Genomic DNA, 16,410 nt, shown 5'->3' with positions numbered 1-16,410 from the left:
CCTTTGCGAGAGAGACTCTTTGTTGTTATTACAGCCTACTAATGCGCTCCAAACTTTTAATTATCCCTGAGAAGTTTAATATGCATGCTCCAGTATTAATTCCAGTGTTTAGTGTGTTAATTTTTGAACTCCCCTGGCATGTATGTGCTGAGTATAACACCATATTTGATCCCTGATCATCTACAGAGTTTTTCTTGCATGCTTGCTTAGCACCCATCTTTTCTGTTTAGATTCAATATCAGTTACACCAACCTATGCCTCTCCATTTTCTCGTTTATCTTGGTTTTTTTATCTTCCAGATCCTACAAAACTGGCTGTTGTTCCTGCCTTATTTAGTGTGCTCGTAAACCTTACTTAGAGAATTTTGTAGCATGAGTAGTGGTTCTGCTCCCTTTCCTATCTAAGACTGTTTCAGGGAGGGAAGTAATACTTAACAGGGACTATTTTGCATGTTGCCTTTTTGTCTTCAGACGAGGCCTGCTCACTTCCTGTAGCAGCTCTCATTGTCTTGAGCTTCTCCAGAAAATAAGCAATTAGGAGCAAGTCAGTGAGGAAGAAAAACCAATGTAAAACCAATATGTGCAATTATAGTTCGAGCAACTTGTTCTAGTGAAAGGTGTCCCTGCCCCTCCCTTGCAGGGAAGTTGAAACTACAGGATCTATAAGGCCCATTCCAGCCCAAGCTATTCTATAGAAGCTTGCTCCATCCATTTCCATAATTTAGGAATTTTCCTTTTTGCAAATAAAACCAAAACTCAGTTCTGTCTAAATTGCCTTTTCTTTTTTTCTTTCAGCAGATGGAATACAAGCAAAACCAGAAAAGATAAAATCTTCCCTGAAGAATGTGAAAAAAGACACAGGAAAACCAGAGAAACTAAAATTTAAGCCGCTCACTGGGAAGGTGTTTTACCTCGATATCCCGTCAAATGTGATCTCTGAAAAGTTAGAGAAGGACCTCAAAGAGCTGGGAGGGGTAAGTTAATAATAGAGACCTGTATGAACCTGGAAGAAAATGTACGTATGTGGAATGTCTTTTTTGTGTTCTTTGTGACTGCATTTTAATGTTTGTACTTATCTGAGATGGGGTCTTATTTTTCTCTGTTTGTCTTAAACTTTAGTACAAACAATGAGCTTATCAACAAATTATTCTGTGGTTTTTCAAGAGAAGCTGCTTTACTGATTGGAACAAAAGTTCTTGTTCGGAAGTTTTGTTTTCAAACAAAATTATTTACTTGGCTTAAAATTTTATCCGAATTTATTAGGGTTCATTGTTTGAGGTGATTTTTCTTCTGCTGCTTCTGACTATATTGGCGTGTTTATGTGTTACAACTAAGTGTTCAGCTGAACCTGAAAGAGATTAAAGGAAGAGTTTTGTATATGTTTACTGTAAGTCAGTAACTTCACTAACTACTTTTTGTGCAGAGTATCTTGGTGAGTATTTTTGAATACTCTTACTTAACTAATAAATTTTACAAGCATCTTACTAATATTTTTCCTAATTCTCTCTTCTGTGTGGAAGGTACTCTTTGATACAAGCAAGTACAGGATATGATAATAATGTTAATTGCATTGCTTGTATTACTAAACACCTTTCAAGCACAGAGGCAGAAGGGATCTGCTTAAATTGCTAGTTGTTCTGAACATTGCTTTGGCAATACTTCTTTGACCTTAGAGGGACACTGAGCAGCTTTATGAAATTGGTACTTGTCTGAAATCATAGTAGCAGTAAGGAATAGCAATAACACAGTTTTGAGTTAAGTGCATTTTTTTACATTTAACATCAAATAAGTGCACGCTGTCATTTGTCTTTCTAAACCAGAATTTTAGGCATTCATGTGTGAAAAGTAAGTTCAAAACTCAAAGACTGAAAAGAAAGTTTTTTTGCCTTATTCTGAGGAGTAAATGCCTCAATCTGAGGTGCTCAACACCCTCAATATCAATTACCATGTTTCATTGTTACTTGTGTGGAATGCACTCAGAAGTGCTTCTCTCTGTATGTCCTGTTTCTGTAAAAGGTACATAGAACAGAATTGAAAGGTACTGTTTCAAGCTGTGTGATTTGTGCATTCCACACTGATTAGTGGAAAAGAGGAAAATACTTCAAACTATACAAACTGACATGAAATAACAAGGCAGATACCTGATAATCACACTGTAGTTGGCAATGAAACACTGAAGGAGCAAGATGGAAGAGAGTAAATGCAGAATAATCACATTTTTATATTACTGAGTATAAGAATATGAATCTACTTTACATTTTACTTTTTTGAGAAGTGTTATGAATAATATAGGTGTGAAACATGGTAGCTATCCTGAAATTTTAGTTTTTCTGCTAGTTCTAAACTCAGTAAATTTATAGCTCCTTGCAGACTGTAAATTACATTTGCAAACACCTGCCTTAAAGTTTAGCTGAACACTTCTGTATAATTTCTGTTACCTAAAATTAGAGATAATTGTTTTCCATAGTCTGAATTAGTCTGTTATTACTTAATACAATGTTTACATTCTTATACTTGGAAAGTATTACAGGTAGGTAGTAAAAAAATTATAATAATCAAAACAAAGCAGAGCTCTTTTGATAAAGATTACGAAATTAAGGGACTGAAATTGGAGTTTGTGACTGGTAAGACGCAAGTACAACTTAGTTGTCATTGTCATCCAGATATTTAGAAAATCTTTTCTTGTTAATTCAGTGGTTTTGAACTTCATTGTTTTAGAAGTTTTATCACTTTCCTTTAAAATATTCAATGTAAAATTGAGTTACTGATCTATTGTCCTGAATTAATTATTTTCTTTATATCTTTATATTTAGAGAGTGGAGAGTTTTCTTAGTAAAGATATCAACTATCTGGTGACTAATAAAAAGGAGGCGAAATTTGCACCAGCTCTTGGCCAGATTTCTCCTGTTCCTAGTCCAGAATCTGCGCCTAACGGAGGAAATGGTTCACCTCATCCTAGCAACCGAAAAGATCGAAATGATGGAAGTTCATTTAAGATAGTAGATACAGTAAGTTTCTCAGTAAAGCAAATCAGGTGCAACCCATGGGATATGCTCTTTCAATTTTTCTCCTATTTTGTTTCGTAAAGGTGGCAGCAGTTCCTTGGGTGAATAAGGGGATTTCTTTCAAACATACTTTTACGCTTATTCAGGCTAACTTGTTAACTAACTCAAACTAATTCAGCAATTTTTTTGAAACTAATTTTAAAAAGGAGCCATTTTTGCAAGTAAGCAGAGTACACTCAAATCTGTTCTAATGTAGTATGTCTGACTTACAACATTGATGTCATGTTTGACAGCTGGATCAGGCATGTGATGACATCCAGTGATTCCTGTCTCTTTTGCAGCATGGCCTATTAAAATCTGGCTGATTACATGTTGTTAATGCTGATACCTGCAGAAACACTCTGATAGTAGTAGGAAGTAATTAAAATTGGGCATTATGAATGTTAAGTTTCTCTGAGCTCTTTCTTAGGGGATCACATTAATTGCAACAGTTAGTATCTGAACTTATTCAGGTTTATGTGAAGTTGCTTACATGGGCAAGTCTTGTGTCCTTTCAGAATACGGTTGAAATACTTAGCTATACTATATATATGGTGCTTATTTAGAAACATCCAGGCTGCAGGCTGGTCTATGTATTGCATAGGTGAGGGCACCTCGTTTTGCAAACAACCTGCATAGGTAAAGCCAGCTCATTATGAATAAGCAGCAAAAAGTAGAAAAAGGAAATGCACTGGTGATGGAAAAGCAGGGGATAACACAGAGGCTATGATTATATTCATGACTGTTAGCTTAATTTTCACAAGTTCAGCTGATGAAACCTCATCTCCTGGTCTGTGTCACTGGCTGCTTATTCCCACCATCTGTGTTGTTCCAGCCCTAATATTGCAGTGGCCTGCTTTGGCTGAAAAGGATTACTTGTTGGGGGTTTTTTGGTTTTGGGATTTTTCCCCTTAGACTGTATCAACCATAACTTTGTGAGAAAAATGCACATTATTGAAAAATATAATGAACAAAAGGAGACCCTTGTATCTAACGTGTATTTTTTGAGAGCAATATAATTTGTCTCACTTTGTTACAAGTGTGTTTCTGTTTTAATGTAGGTACGTATGAGCAGAGGAAAATCCTTGGTTGAAAAAGCAATCAAAGAACAGGTAAGTCAAATTATCAACAAATTTGTGCTTCAGAACCTTTGGTGGTTTGTTCTTCTAGAAAACAAGCGGTAGTAAAAGTGATCTTAGTGGTTTTAGAGAGAAGTCAGCCATGGAAGTGAAGTGTCAGGTATGTTTTCTGGGTACTTCCTGAGGAATTGAATGTCTGGAGTCTTAGGACAAGTATTAAAATTTGTCAGGATTGCTAATATAACTAGCATTTGAGAGGTGTTCATGAAGTTAATGTGTAAATTCACTGTCTTCAAATCTTACTATAAAATGTGACAATAAAGAACAGTTTTGGTTTTCTGAAGGTTTAAATATATTCTTCTGGTGGTGAGGTGCTGTAATACAGAGACAGAAGAGGAGTCTAGGAGAGTGATAGTCTTTTGGCTAAGAAGCAAAGCATCTGCATTTTAATCTCAGCTTTCATATTATATGTTGTATTTGTAATTCTTTTAAGTAATCTACTATGCATTGTTTAAGATTATTAATATAATTTATTGCTTGCAGGACTTAATCCCTTCTGGTAGTATACTGTCCAATGCTTTGAGTTGGGGAGTGAAGATCCTTCATATTGATGGTAAATATTTTTGTTGGATGAAGCCTGCCTTGAACTTGTAATGTTTATTTAACTTTTCTTTTGTTGAATTCGAAATATTAAAAATTATGTCAAACATACAAAAATTGAATTAACTGAGTATAATTCTCCCTCTTTTTGCCAGATGTTAAGAATTGCATTGAACAAAAGAAAAGGGAGCTCTATCTAATCAAAAGAGCAGGCAGTTCTTCTAAAGATGTGGTAAGTGCCTCTGCCATTTATAAAAATGCCATTTGTTTCATTAACTAAGAAAACACTTAAGTACTAAAGTACTAAGTACTGCCTACTGTGAAGCCTGTAGATCTTATTTTAATGAAGGTATTGCTCATTTTCAGTTTTTCACAGACTAGTATGTTGTAAGATGTTTAAAAACCATCTTTGAAAGATAAAAAGTATTTGCTGTGTATTTCAACGTTATTTAAAAATAGCTTTAATAGTAGCATTGATTGTGTAATTTGTAGACCTGTGCTGTTGCAAAGGATATCTAACTATCAGAAGTGCTGAACTGTCTGAAGTTTTCATTCTGCTTGCCTCAAAAGTAACAAATAATAAAATGTATTGCGGCTTTAATATGATGTAGATGGCAGCTAAGTTGCCTTGTATAATTTTCCTTGTGACACAGTGATTAGAAATGCTTTCATTTTGATGGGCCATTCCGAAAAATCATAGTTACGTTTCCTGGAGAAGCTAGGTCTCTATAGGGAATCTGCAACTCTTCTTTTGTAAAGAACTAGCATAAAGCATCTTCAAGCTCTTCTGCCAATAATATGCAGTTGGCATGTGAAAATGACATTAAAGCTTGTAGCTCTTGCGTGCTTCATCTGCAGTTGCTCTGTAATTTGCACAATTGTCTAGTTTAGCCATGGGGCCTGATAAGTAAATGTGGAACCAAACTACCTGGGGTGTGTTACTTTGTTTCGGAATGTAATATTGGCTAGTTATTGAGGCTACATAAAATCCTCTGCCAAATCATCACTGTGTTCATGGATAGCAGGTGAGGTTGTTTTGCAAATAGTATAAAATGAGTTTGTACCTTTACCAGAAGCAATTAAAATTAACAGCTAATGCTTGATTGTAGGCTTCACTTTAAGACAAAATATTCCTCTAAATTTTAGTCTTCATTGCTAAAAATAATAAAAGACCCAGTCCATGTAAATCCATTCAAATGAAAAGAATTGTATTAATTGGAGATGCTTGCTGTTCTACAGGTTTTGGTGGCATTTTGCAGCTTGCAGTTAATTAGGATTTATAAAGTGTTGTAAAAATGCTATCTGTATTAAAGGCTGAACTTTAAACCATGGCAAGGTAGTTTCAGGGTGGAGAGAGTAAGTGTATAAATTTACCTTTCTTAGTTTCTTTGTTTAGATTTGCTTTTAGGAAAAATAAATTGAGGCATCTGAAGGAGAACACTTCTTTTTTTTTAGTGTAGAAATAAATATTTCTTTGGGGAAACATGTTACCTTATTTCAAAGTCCTAGTGAGCTTAGTTTCCTGCAAAAGTCATCATGAGTGTATGAAGTCATGATTAACACAGGGAGACTCTCATAACTTAAATTATCTACAGCTAAATCTTTAAGTAAAGTGCAGAAAAATACTCACAGGGATTTTATACCATCTCTCTTTTTTCAATAGGGAAAACAAGTTACTGCTCAGAAGTCGAAAAGTAAGTACTTCAATAATTGTAGAGGTTTCTGGCTTGACTTTCTGAATGCTTAAGAATGTGCTACAGTTCTCATGTGGTCAAATGTGGTGCTGTATTCCAATTTGTATGTCCAACAGAAGCATGTAGAAGAACTTCTGTGGAAATCATGAGTTTGTCAAAACCTGTACATAATGAGCTCTAAAATGAAGTCTGCTTATTTTTTAAGCTACTGGGGTAGCATGATAAAGGATGAAAAGTAATTATCTATTGATTTCCTTTTCTCCCCCCTTGAGCAGGTAGACTGAAAAGTCCATTTATCAGGGTGGAAGATAGGAGTCGGTAAGTGTTCTCTTCGTGCATTCAGTAATGTGATTCTCAAACTGAGTAATTCAGAATTACTTGAGAAAGTGTGTCCTTAAATCTTAATTTCTTTCAACTTCCTGACTTCAAATGTCAAGTGTACTGCTCTCTTATAATAACATACAAATGTGTCTAGCCACCAAATGAGATTGACTAAGTAGTAGTATAGTAGGGAATATTTGCAGTAGGTGATGGAAGTGGCAAGTTAACAGGTAACTCCAGTTTGTAGATCATGAGAGTGGGTTCTTCAGTCTACTTCCTACCAAGGACTGTATGAGTGAAAGGGAAACCTGAACCTTTACATCTTTCCTTAAATCCAAATCCTATAGCCCAAAAGGCCAATAAAACTTTGCATACTGAATTCCAGTCATGTAGTCCCAACTCAATTACATTTATCTCCTGCTGACACCCTTCAGATGTAAGGAAAGAGAAGTTGTTAGTTAAAATAATTAATAGAAATTAGGTTTAATTTCCTGTTCAGTCATTTCTTTTTAAAGGGAAAAGTTACAAGCTATTAATCTGACTTCAGAATCCACAATAGTACGCAATCTGATACTTTCAGCCTTGAAAAATTTCACGTCTTTCTGGTCCTGTAATCAATCAGTCTTGGTTGTGTAAGAAAATGCCAGTTAGCCAGAAGTTGTGAGAACAATGAATTGTAAAAAAAGGTTCAGTTCTGCACAGCATAATTTGCACCTTTAAATCCCTAACTAACTTCTGAGTTATGATGTTGTTTATATGCGCTAAATTCTTAGACCTGATTTCTCTGATGCTTTCCTGTATTGAAAAAAGAGATCTAAACCCAGTTGTACACTGAGTTGGTGCAACAGGAATGAGGGACCTGAGGATAGTGGGGAGAATTTAACCAACACAGTTGTAAGAACAAGAAATTCATATATAAATATATGTGAATTTGACTTCACAATGTAGTGGCGTACTAAACACTTGAAACACTCCTAAATATTTATGTAACATAATGTTTTTTAATGTTTATGCAACATAAGTAACGGTTCAGAAGCAGAACATGATGGTTCGCTGTTGCTATTATGTTTTCCAGACTTGCTGTTGTAGTTTTGCCTGGGTAGCTTATAACAGTAATGTGGGGAAGAAATCAGACAACTCTGCCATCAGCATTTCAGTCAAATGATTATTCAGGATGTGAGCTTTTGACATGCCCTATTTTAAAAGTTCTTAATATATTCAGAGCATTGGTATAGTTGCAAGTTCTGGTATCTCTGAAAGTACAGTGGTGTACAGGAATATTATTTTTCTGAAAAATGAGATGGTCAGTTTTTATATTTTGAATGGTGAATTGATTACTTTTTTTTTTTAAGAAAATGGTAAAATGAGAAAAAAAATGCATTGGATGTTGGGAACTGATGTAGCTACTTCTCAGGAGCACAAATGCACTGTTGCCCAAATTATTCTTGGGTTTACTGGTTACCCAACTCACAATTAATAGGCACACAAGTCATATCCCAAGGAATGTGTAAGACAGCTGTGGAAACTGAAGGAAAGTATCAAGGAGGGAATGAATTACTTAGTCTAAAATATTTATCTGCTTAGCGTTCTGTGTATGACATATGTAAAAGAGAAACACCTTCTCAAGATTTTGGACCTGGAGTAATGTATGCAATGTAGCCCTTTTTCTGGTTTTGATGGTTCTCATGCGCTTGTTTTATGTTAATGCAGCCAGTATCGACCATTTTACCTGCAGTTACTGAGTTTTCCATTTCTGAACTATTGTGTTCCAAAGCCATATAGTCCATTTGAGGTGGATAAGAAGTATCCTTCTGGTCAAAAGCAAACTCAGTCTAAGCAAAGGTTTGTTGAAAACTTTGTTATCGACATGTGGGTAGAGGAGAGGGTTGTTCTCTAAATCATTTCATTACTAATTGTGTTCTAAAATAATTGCTCTTCTTCTAATTTTCTGTGCTATTTAATGCCATGTCTCAGCTTATGTATTTACTACACTGTTAGTGTCCGTCTCTCTATCTGTCCCCTCTTTGTCCTGTCTTTAATCCTTTTTTTGGGGCATAGAACTGCATACATTCAAAAATGTGGCCTTCTCCTTTCACTGTGGGTCAGCGTAAGGTATTTTTTTCCTTTCTGCCACTGGTTTCTTCTTTGTCTTCCTCTTGGATGCTATTCAGTAAGTATTTCACAGGAAGTGGGTTTCTTGAGGCTTCTTTTGTATTTATCCGTACAGTACTGAAATAATTAGTTAAATTTTTTAAAGCAGTGATACTCAATCACAGTGCCTAACCATTGTTGATAAAGAGCGCATATTGTTGATAATTTACAGAAACTAGATTAACTGCTAATACTGCTTCAACTCTTCAAAGATGAAAAGTGGATGCCAGCTGCCCAGTAAAATTGCAGGTTTTTTTACAGCGTTTGTCCTACATTTTGGCATTCAGGCTCTATTTGAGCGCTACAGATGCAGTTAGAACTTCAGCAAATCAATTTTATGATTTGAAACTTATATTTAAGAGTCTTAATTGTTTTTTGTGAATCAGTGTGGTTTTTAAAAATCTTTTCTACCTAGCTTATTTCATCGACTTCTTAAATTGATTCCTGTGAGAGACTAAATATGTTTAGGCAAAGGGTAGCTTTGCCATATGTGGAACTTTCTGTATTTAGTAAGTTGCTGCTTTTCTTTTTTTGGGGGGCTGAAGACTTAATTAGCTGTGATACCTGTTTTCTTTATAAAACGGCTTCTCCACAGTTTTGTCCAGTCTTGACCTTAATACAGTGCTGGAGGTTTTAGCTGATGTTGCCATAATGCCTTTTTTTTTTTTTTTTTTTTTTTTTTTTTTTTTTTTTTTAGTTGCAATGAAGGTAATATGAATAAGCAAAAAACATATATTGCAAGGGTGACTGCTGTATTAATAAGGAAATTTCTGATTGTGTCTCTTCAGAGGAGGTTGGAAAGACCCATTCTTTTTAAACCGTTAAAAAACCATAAAGGCAGTTTTTGTTTAGACGGATTAAGGAATGTGATAGAGTAAAAATTTCAGAATTTATGTTTGAATAAATATTCCTAATTAATACTTCAGGTGGGCACATACCAAAGAGATGTTTAGGTGGGAAATTATTTCATACTCAGTTGTGAGCAATGTCAGTTTTGGAAGAGAGAGAGAGGGGAATGTTCACTTGTTTTATCTTTACCTGGGAGAAAAGCTTGTTGAAACGAAGTTGTTAGTTCTACTTGCTTCTGCATTGGGCAAGACCTGCAGACATATTCAGTCTTCATATGATCCATTCTATTGGTTATATCCTGCTTTACTGATTCTCTAAGAGTTTTACTGTTTTGCAGAGGGAAGGTGTGAAGGCTGATGTAACAGTTAAAGCACACACTGGGGTTCCCTGTCCTGAGGAACCAAAGAAGTGCTGGGTCAGGATGTTAACAATACATTGCTATGCTTTGTAAGCTAGAGATTTTTCAAGGCAGATTTTCTGAAATCTGTCGGAGTGATTTTTGGCTAAACAGGGAGATGGCACTATTCCTCCAAAGTAAAAGGGAAGTAGAGATTGATGACTTTGCTTTATTGCTGGCATATCAGCCTTAGGTGGTTTAATAGTGGATTGCAGCAAGCAGTAGGTCTCCCCAGATGAGGACTCTGAAGGTCATGGAGCAGCTACTGAGAACCTCTTCATATTTTAATGTCCAGGAAGAACTTCAGGTTCACTTTTTTGCATTCCCACTTAGCCTGTACCTAGAAAAACAGGACAAAATGGCATTAGGTCAGCATATTCAAAATTATGTTTAACCAACAAATATGGCTGTTACTTTTGCCAGAGACTGAGGAGAGGTCATCTTTCTCAGATGTGTGTTTTCTAGGCTTCAAAAATACTGACAGTGGGTGTTAAAATGCTTTTCTATTTTTCTGTTTCTAGTTTGGGTTTTATCATCTGTGCACAGAGATTTTTAAATGTCCTTTGATTTTTATTTGTTTAGCAATTTTGTGTTATTTATTCTGAGTCAGTGATGGTAGTACATCTGTACTAACCTGGATGTTTTATGCGTACATATAATTCCGCTGGGTCTGCCTGTCTTCTTGCAGTAAATGTTTCTGGGTTTTGTTTGTTTGATTTTAAATCTGTGCATAACTTTTCTCTTTGTTTTTAATAAGCGTTGACTAAAATAATGTAGTTTAAGGGGAAATAGAGGTTTGTTTGGGGTTTGTTTTTTTTTTTTTTTTTAAGTATGTAAGAATGAACATACTGTGAGAGGCAAGCTGAGCACTCAGTCCCATATTTAAGACTCATAAATATTCTCTTAACAGAAACAAAATAAACAGTGACAAGGACTGTGGAATGCCTGTTCACTTTCCTCAGAAGGACAAAAAAAAGAGAGGATATTGTGAATGCTGTGGGAAGAAATATGAAGATCTGCAAACAGTATGTGAAATGTCAAGTATATGCTTTGATACCATCATATCTCTTAAGTGTGGTATCACCAGACGTTTCTCTATAATTTTTTATTTTAAAATATTTTTCTGAATAACCAGCAAATGAGTATTTTTTCCCATGTTAGAAGAAGCAATTAAGAATTAAAACCTATCTCTGATAGCTGAAGGCACTAGTAATTGATGTCTTGGAGATGCTAGTAGTAAATTAATGATATTTACTTGCTCCTTCTTGTACTGCTGACTTGTATATTTGTATCTGTAGTCTTAGATTTGTTTCATGTTTTCTCTTTATTGCAGCATCTTGAAAGTGAGCGGCACCGAAATTTTGCACAAAGCACACAGTATAAAGTTGTTGATGATATAATCTCAAAGTTAGTTTATGAGTTTGTTGCATACAAAGATGATGATACAGGAAAAATAAAAAGGTGAGTTACATTTTATAAATTCTAAAGACTCTGTGAGTCACGACATTGAACATAAAGATAGTCCTGAAATTCTTGATCTGAATAGAATAGGATAAATTCATGTTTTGAACTCTGAAATAAATAATGGAAATTTGCAATGCAGCTGTACCTGGCAAATCAGTTCTGTAAAGCAGAATTTAGGAAAAAAAACAATCAGAAGTGCAGATGACATCAGAGAAAGATGAGACTGAATTTTGCCAGAAGTTGTCCTACCTATCTTCAGCTTCTATAAAGCAAAATCTGCTGTACTGAAATACTGCTATCAGAAAGACAGCAATGTCTGGACATCTTGCTCTGAATGCTTTCTGTCATTTTTGGTAGTCTAAGTCAAAGGACAGCAAATCAGTCAATCTGATCTCCTTACCTGTGGAAAAACTTTCTGCCTGTACTCTAAACCTCTTAGCTTGTGTGCTGCCTGTGCAGAGCAGAGAAAGCAAATGTCACTTCGTTCCTTGTAGCTCAAGAGCTTGAAAGGGTGAGAAAGGCTTGTTTGGTGTCTTGAACTGTAGGCACCAGGGTCTTTGTTACATGAACAGTAACATTATTCACGGTTGCTCTGATTTTTTGCAAATGAGTCAGGAGATAAGGAATTCTTGTTTATTTATTTAAAAAAAAAGGCAAGTAATGAAGAAATAAAGGTATATTCTTAGTGAAATCAAAGGAAATGTGAACAGAATCAAACAACTGATAGCGTAATGAAAGCAAGCCTTTATTTCTTTTATGATTTCAAAATACTCAAGAGTTGTTAGGCTTGAAATCCTGTCAGGAAAATTATGTTAATTTTGTGTATATATCATAGAATATTTGTAAGTATTTATAGCCATTGCATTATATTCACTAACTTTTGTTCTTAATGCCACCGTAAATTGAGATTTACTGAAATACTAGACTACTTTGTGTGTTTTTAAAACAATTTTATGAGCTGTAGAAATCAGTAAGAAAATATCAAATTCAACTATAGATGCTCCGGTCCTGTAGAAATAGTGTGTTACTGTTGTAGTGCTAGGTTTGGTTTAGCAAGCTGCAGCTTTCCCTGAGAGCTCAGCAGAGCTGCTTTGGGCAGTGCGACCATTTCGCCTTCCCGTAGTCCATTTCAGACGACTCCGTGGTTTTGCCCTGGCAGCTCTCAGCTCTACAGCACAGTGACGGCGAAGGAGGCGAGAAGGGTGTCCATTGGGGGGTTCAGAGGGCCTTTAATGGTTACATCTTGTCCTGGCGACCCCCAGAGGCAGAGGGACCCTGCGATCCGGGCGCAGGGGCTTTTTCTCAGGGGCAGTCCATGGGTGGAGTTGGGGTACAGGAACCAGCAGGGAGAGCCCAAGGCAGGGGCCAGGGCCAGGAGCAGGGGAAAGTGGGGGGAACAATAGGGGATCAGAAAAGCAATGGGTAAACAGATCATCACCACGTTACTACCCTAAATATATCTTTCCTTGAAGAGTAAAAACAAAAACTCTTTTGTTAGTTCTAAAATCAGTAGTTAGTTTCCAGAATCAGTTGCCTATGGAGTTATGTTGCATGGGGTTTTTTACGTTTGTTAATATTTTTAAACAATTTCACTGTAGGACAAAATGTAGCACAGGATATTTTTCTCCTATAATTGGAAAGATAACCAGACCAGATGAGCTGAAAGAGCGACTGAAAAAGCAACGCATTTCTTTGAAAACTTACTCATGGAAGGATACTGCAATGCAGGCACTCAAACTGGATCGCCAGCCTGCAGAAGTGCAACCAAATTCTGTGCCAATACCTACCCCTGTTTCTGCATCTGTCTGTTCAGTTCTTTACTGTCACCCATCACAACCTTCAGAACTGAAAAGTAAGTTCAGAATTAATAATGAAAATATTAAGACTGATTGCTCCTGTACTGTGAAGGTAAGAGAGACTGTTGTATCATCAAATTCCATACAGCCGCCCCTTCAGAAAACTGACAAAGTGTACACAAAGAACTTGTCTCAAGCTTCTGAGCCATTCAGCAGGGAAATACTGGAACCAGATCTAAGTAAAAAGAATATACAGTATTTTCAGGAAGGAACATATACTTTATATTCTCACACCCAAGTTACACATTTTAATGAAAAAGACAAAAACTTACTGCAGCAAAAACGAAAATTAAATAATTCAGTAGTTCTACCAGCAAAGTGTTTGAAAAAAACAGATGCCAATCCTACGTTTGTCAAGAAACATCCTGATTTGTGTGATAATCATCAACAAGTGCAGCACAATGTCATTCTGAAGGCTGAGGTCTCTGATACTGCTGTGAACAAAGAACTTAATGCATCAGCTGCCAACACTGCCCACAGTTCACCGTCTGGAAAGCTGCACAGAAAAGTGAAGCTTAACTTGGGAAGGAATAAAAGAGAAACCTGGAAACAGACTATGGAGTTATATGTAAAGAATTCAGATGGACTGTCTGTTCCTGAAGAGAAGAGAAGCTCTTGTAGCTCGCCACTGCAGACCCTATTGGAGTTATTTCAGACAAGTGAAAGAAACTCAGAATTTGGAGGTTTTTCAAGTTACACTGAGAATAAATGTTCAGTGAGCATAAATGATACAGGCGAAGGGCAGAATACAAATGTTATGTGGTCATTATTTTCCTCTTCATCCTCATCCCCGTTTTTTGGATTTTAATATTGGTTTATTTAATATAATGATTTTTAGATTGACTTGAAAATTTAAGATTCTATTAATGAAGACTTAAATTACTGTATTATATGTACAGATTATTTGGTTCTCAAGTTTTTTAATGCAAAATCTTCTGTATATGTATATATGAAAAATAAAACTAAGTTTGGTTTTGGTCTTGTGTTTTGGATTTTTTTTAGAGGTACTGCATTATCATGGCTGATAAAAGGCTCTGACCCCATATTTGGATTAAATAAATTGCTAGGCAAAGCATGATGCAGCTGCATTTAGATAAAATAATTTTCTAAAATCATCGATTATGATACATTCCGAGTAACCACATGAAAAAGAATCAGATGTTCCACTGTAAATAAGGTAGTCCATTATTCACTGATCATTGATGTTTTGTGGGCATTTGGTTGAACACAGTAACAAACATGTATTACATTCTTTGACTACTCTGATGTATTATTACTAACTTAAAAATAGCTCTATTGTGTATTTCAGCTATTAAGAAAGCAGTTAGATGTATAAAAGTGTATTGTGGGAAAACAAACAAAAACCCAACAGGAAAGGTAGGTTTCTGATTGACTTGGGTCCTTTGTTTGATTTTTCTTTCGAAGTAGCCAGCCTGTCACATTGGGTTACTCAGAGGCTGAGTGAAAGACACAAGTGAGAGTTGGGAAGACCGTTTTTTGTTGTTGTTGTTTTTTTTTTTTTAATAATTCAGTTCTTTACCAGAGCTGATTTCTTTCAGAGTTTCTGTATCTGTAAATCATGAGAGGGCACAACTATGAAATTAGAAGAGGCAAAACGTTATTAATAAATGTAGAGTGCCTTAAGGTCATGTAAGAGATATAAATCACAGAAATGACTTTCATTAATTTTTGCATAAATTACTTGTTTGCATTTTTGTCTCATGCCCATTTAATATTCTCAGACTTAGTGCTCTTATGGTTAAAGTGCTTTAATGTTCTCTGCTATTGTCTGTCCTTTACAGGCTATTTTCTGTGAGGGGTAGGTAAAGCTGCTTGGAGTGCAGGAATGGGTGAGGAAAATGACATAAAATTACTTGCCTTTAGAGAGGGTATGAATTGGAAGCTTAATGATGAAAGTAGCTGCTTAGGGAGTTGCTGTCACCTAAAAGGTGACATTTCTTATTCCCCTGTGAATGTAATTGTGTGTACAGTCTGGTGAGGACTGCTTTTGGTTTCTCCATCTTACTGGTCGCTTCTGGCTTGATTTATAGTTAATTCTGATCTGGATTTGCATCCAGAAGATAAAGAAACCCATTACAGAAATGAGCGAAATTACCATTTTAAAAAGGAGTTGATCTTAAATGTGTATGTCTGTATTTATTTTTTGCCTGTAAATTACTAGTATGTAGTGTTCTAGGACTGGGACTTTAAGGTAGAAGATTGAAGCAATTACTTTGTTCTTTGTTTTGAGTGACAATTAAATGACTGCTTTCTGGTTCAGTGAATGCTGTTTATTTTAGGAACAAGTGTTTTGAGTGTTTTTCTTCTATTGAGATGATTTTGTTTGGTTGGAGGTTTTTTTGTTGAGGTTTTTTGTTGGTTGGTTGGTTGGTTGATTGGCGTTTTTCTGGTTGTGGGTTTTTTCTAGCTTTTGGTTCAGTCTTAAAAGTAAAATTAAGAATAATTTGCATTTTCCCCCTAACACGTTCCAACAATCTGCCAGTATCTCTTGCAGCCTCCTCCCTGCTCCCATCCCTAAGGCACACGCTCCTTAGCTGCCATGGTGGTCTCCATCTGACTGGGGTGTACGTGCATGGCTATTGATACACGTAAGGATTGCTGCAATGGTAGGTGTGAAGTGTAGAAGTCACTGTTAGTAAATCTACTCATCAGATAAACAATGTGTATGTTTTGCATATGATTAGATGCAGTCCTACAACATATTATCTCAACAGGCACTGCAAAGAGACGTTTCAAACACATTGGAATCTGGCTTTAAAATCTTGTTGGGGTAAAAAAAAATCAGAAGTTTGTCATCAAAATATGAAGACTATTCACTGTAATCCAGAACAAGATAGGAGAGTCACTGCTACTGGTTGCAAAAAGCAGTTTTATTCATGGTGCAGATTTTGTTTACTGGTCACTTTAGTTGTGTTAAAGAGTCCCCTTTGTAGTA

At 35.9% G+C, this 16,410-nt stretch overlaps 1 protein-coding gene across 3 annotated transcripts; it reads left to right on the top strand.

The window, feature by feature from the left end:
• Positions 1 to 2,927: 2,927 nt before the first annotated feature.
• Positions 2,928 to 14,434, top strand: DBF4 (DBF4 zinc finger). Of its 3 annotated transcripts, XM_039570443.1 has the most exons (10): positions 2,928 to 3,007; positions 4,105 to 4,155; positions 4,666 to 4,735; positions 4,878 to 4,954; positions 6,386 to 6,416; positions 6,692 to 6,734; positions 8,448 to 8,579; positions 11,045 to 11,159; positions 11,468 to 11,595; positions 13,197 to 14,434. In XM_039570443.1, the coding sequence occupies exons 2-10, from the start codon at positions 4,111 to 4,113 to the stop codon at positions 14,260 to 14,262; spliced, it is 1,707 nt and encodes a 568-aa protein (XP_039426377.1). In that variant the 5' UTR covers positions 2,928 to 3,007; positions 4,105 to 4,110; the 3' UTR covers positions 14,263 to 14,434. The 3 variants fall into 3 exon arrangements, with proteins under 3 accessions (XP_039426377.1, XP_039426397.1, XP_039426387.1); XM_039570463.1 differs by lacking the exon at positions 8,448 to 8,579; XM_039570453.1 differs by lacking the exon at positions 8,448 to 8,579 and having other exon boundaries at positions 6,689 to 6,734.
• The last annotated feature ends 1,976 nt before the right edge of the window (positions 14,435 to 16,410 follow it).

This window comes from Corvus cornix, chromosome 2 (assembly GCF_000738735.6).
Source record: "Corvus cornix cornix isolate S_Up_H32 chromosome 2, ASM73873v5, whole genome shotgun sequence".
Classification (NCBI taxonomy): domain Eukaryota; kingdom Metazoa; phylum Chordata; class Aves; order Passeriformes; family Corvidae; genus Corvus; species Corvus cornix.
The sequence above is the reverse complement of the archived record's forward strand: the minus strand, read 5'-3'. Positions and strand labels throughout refer to the sequence as shown.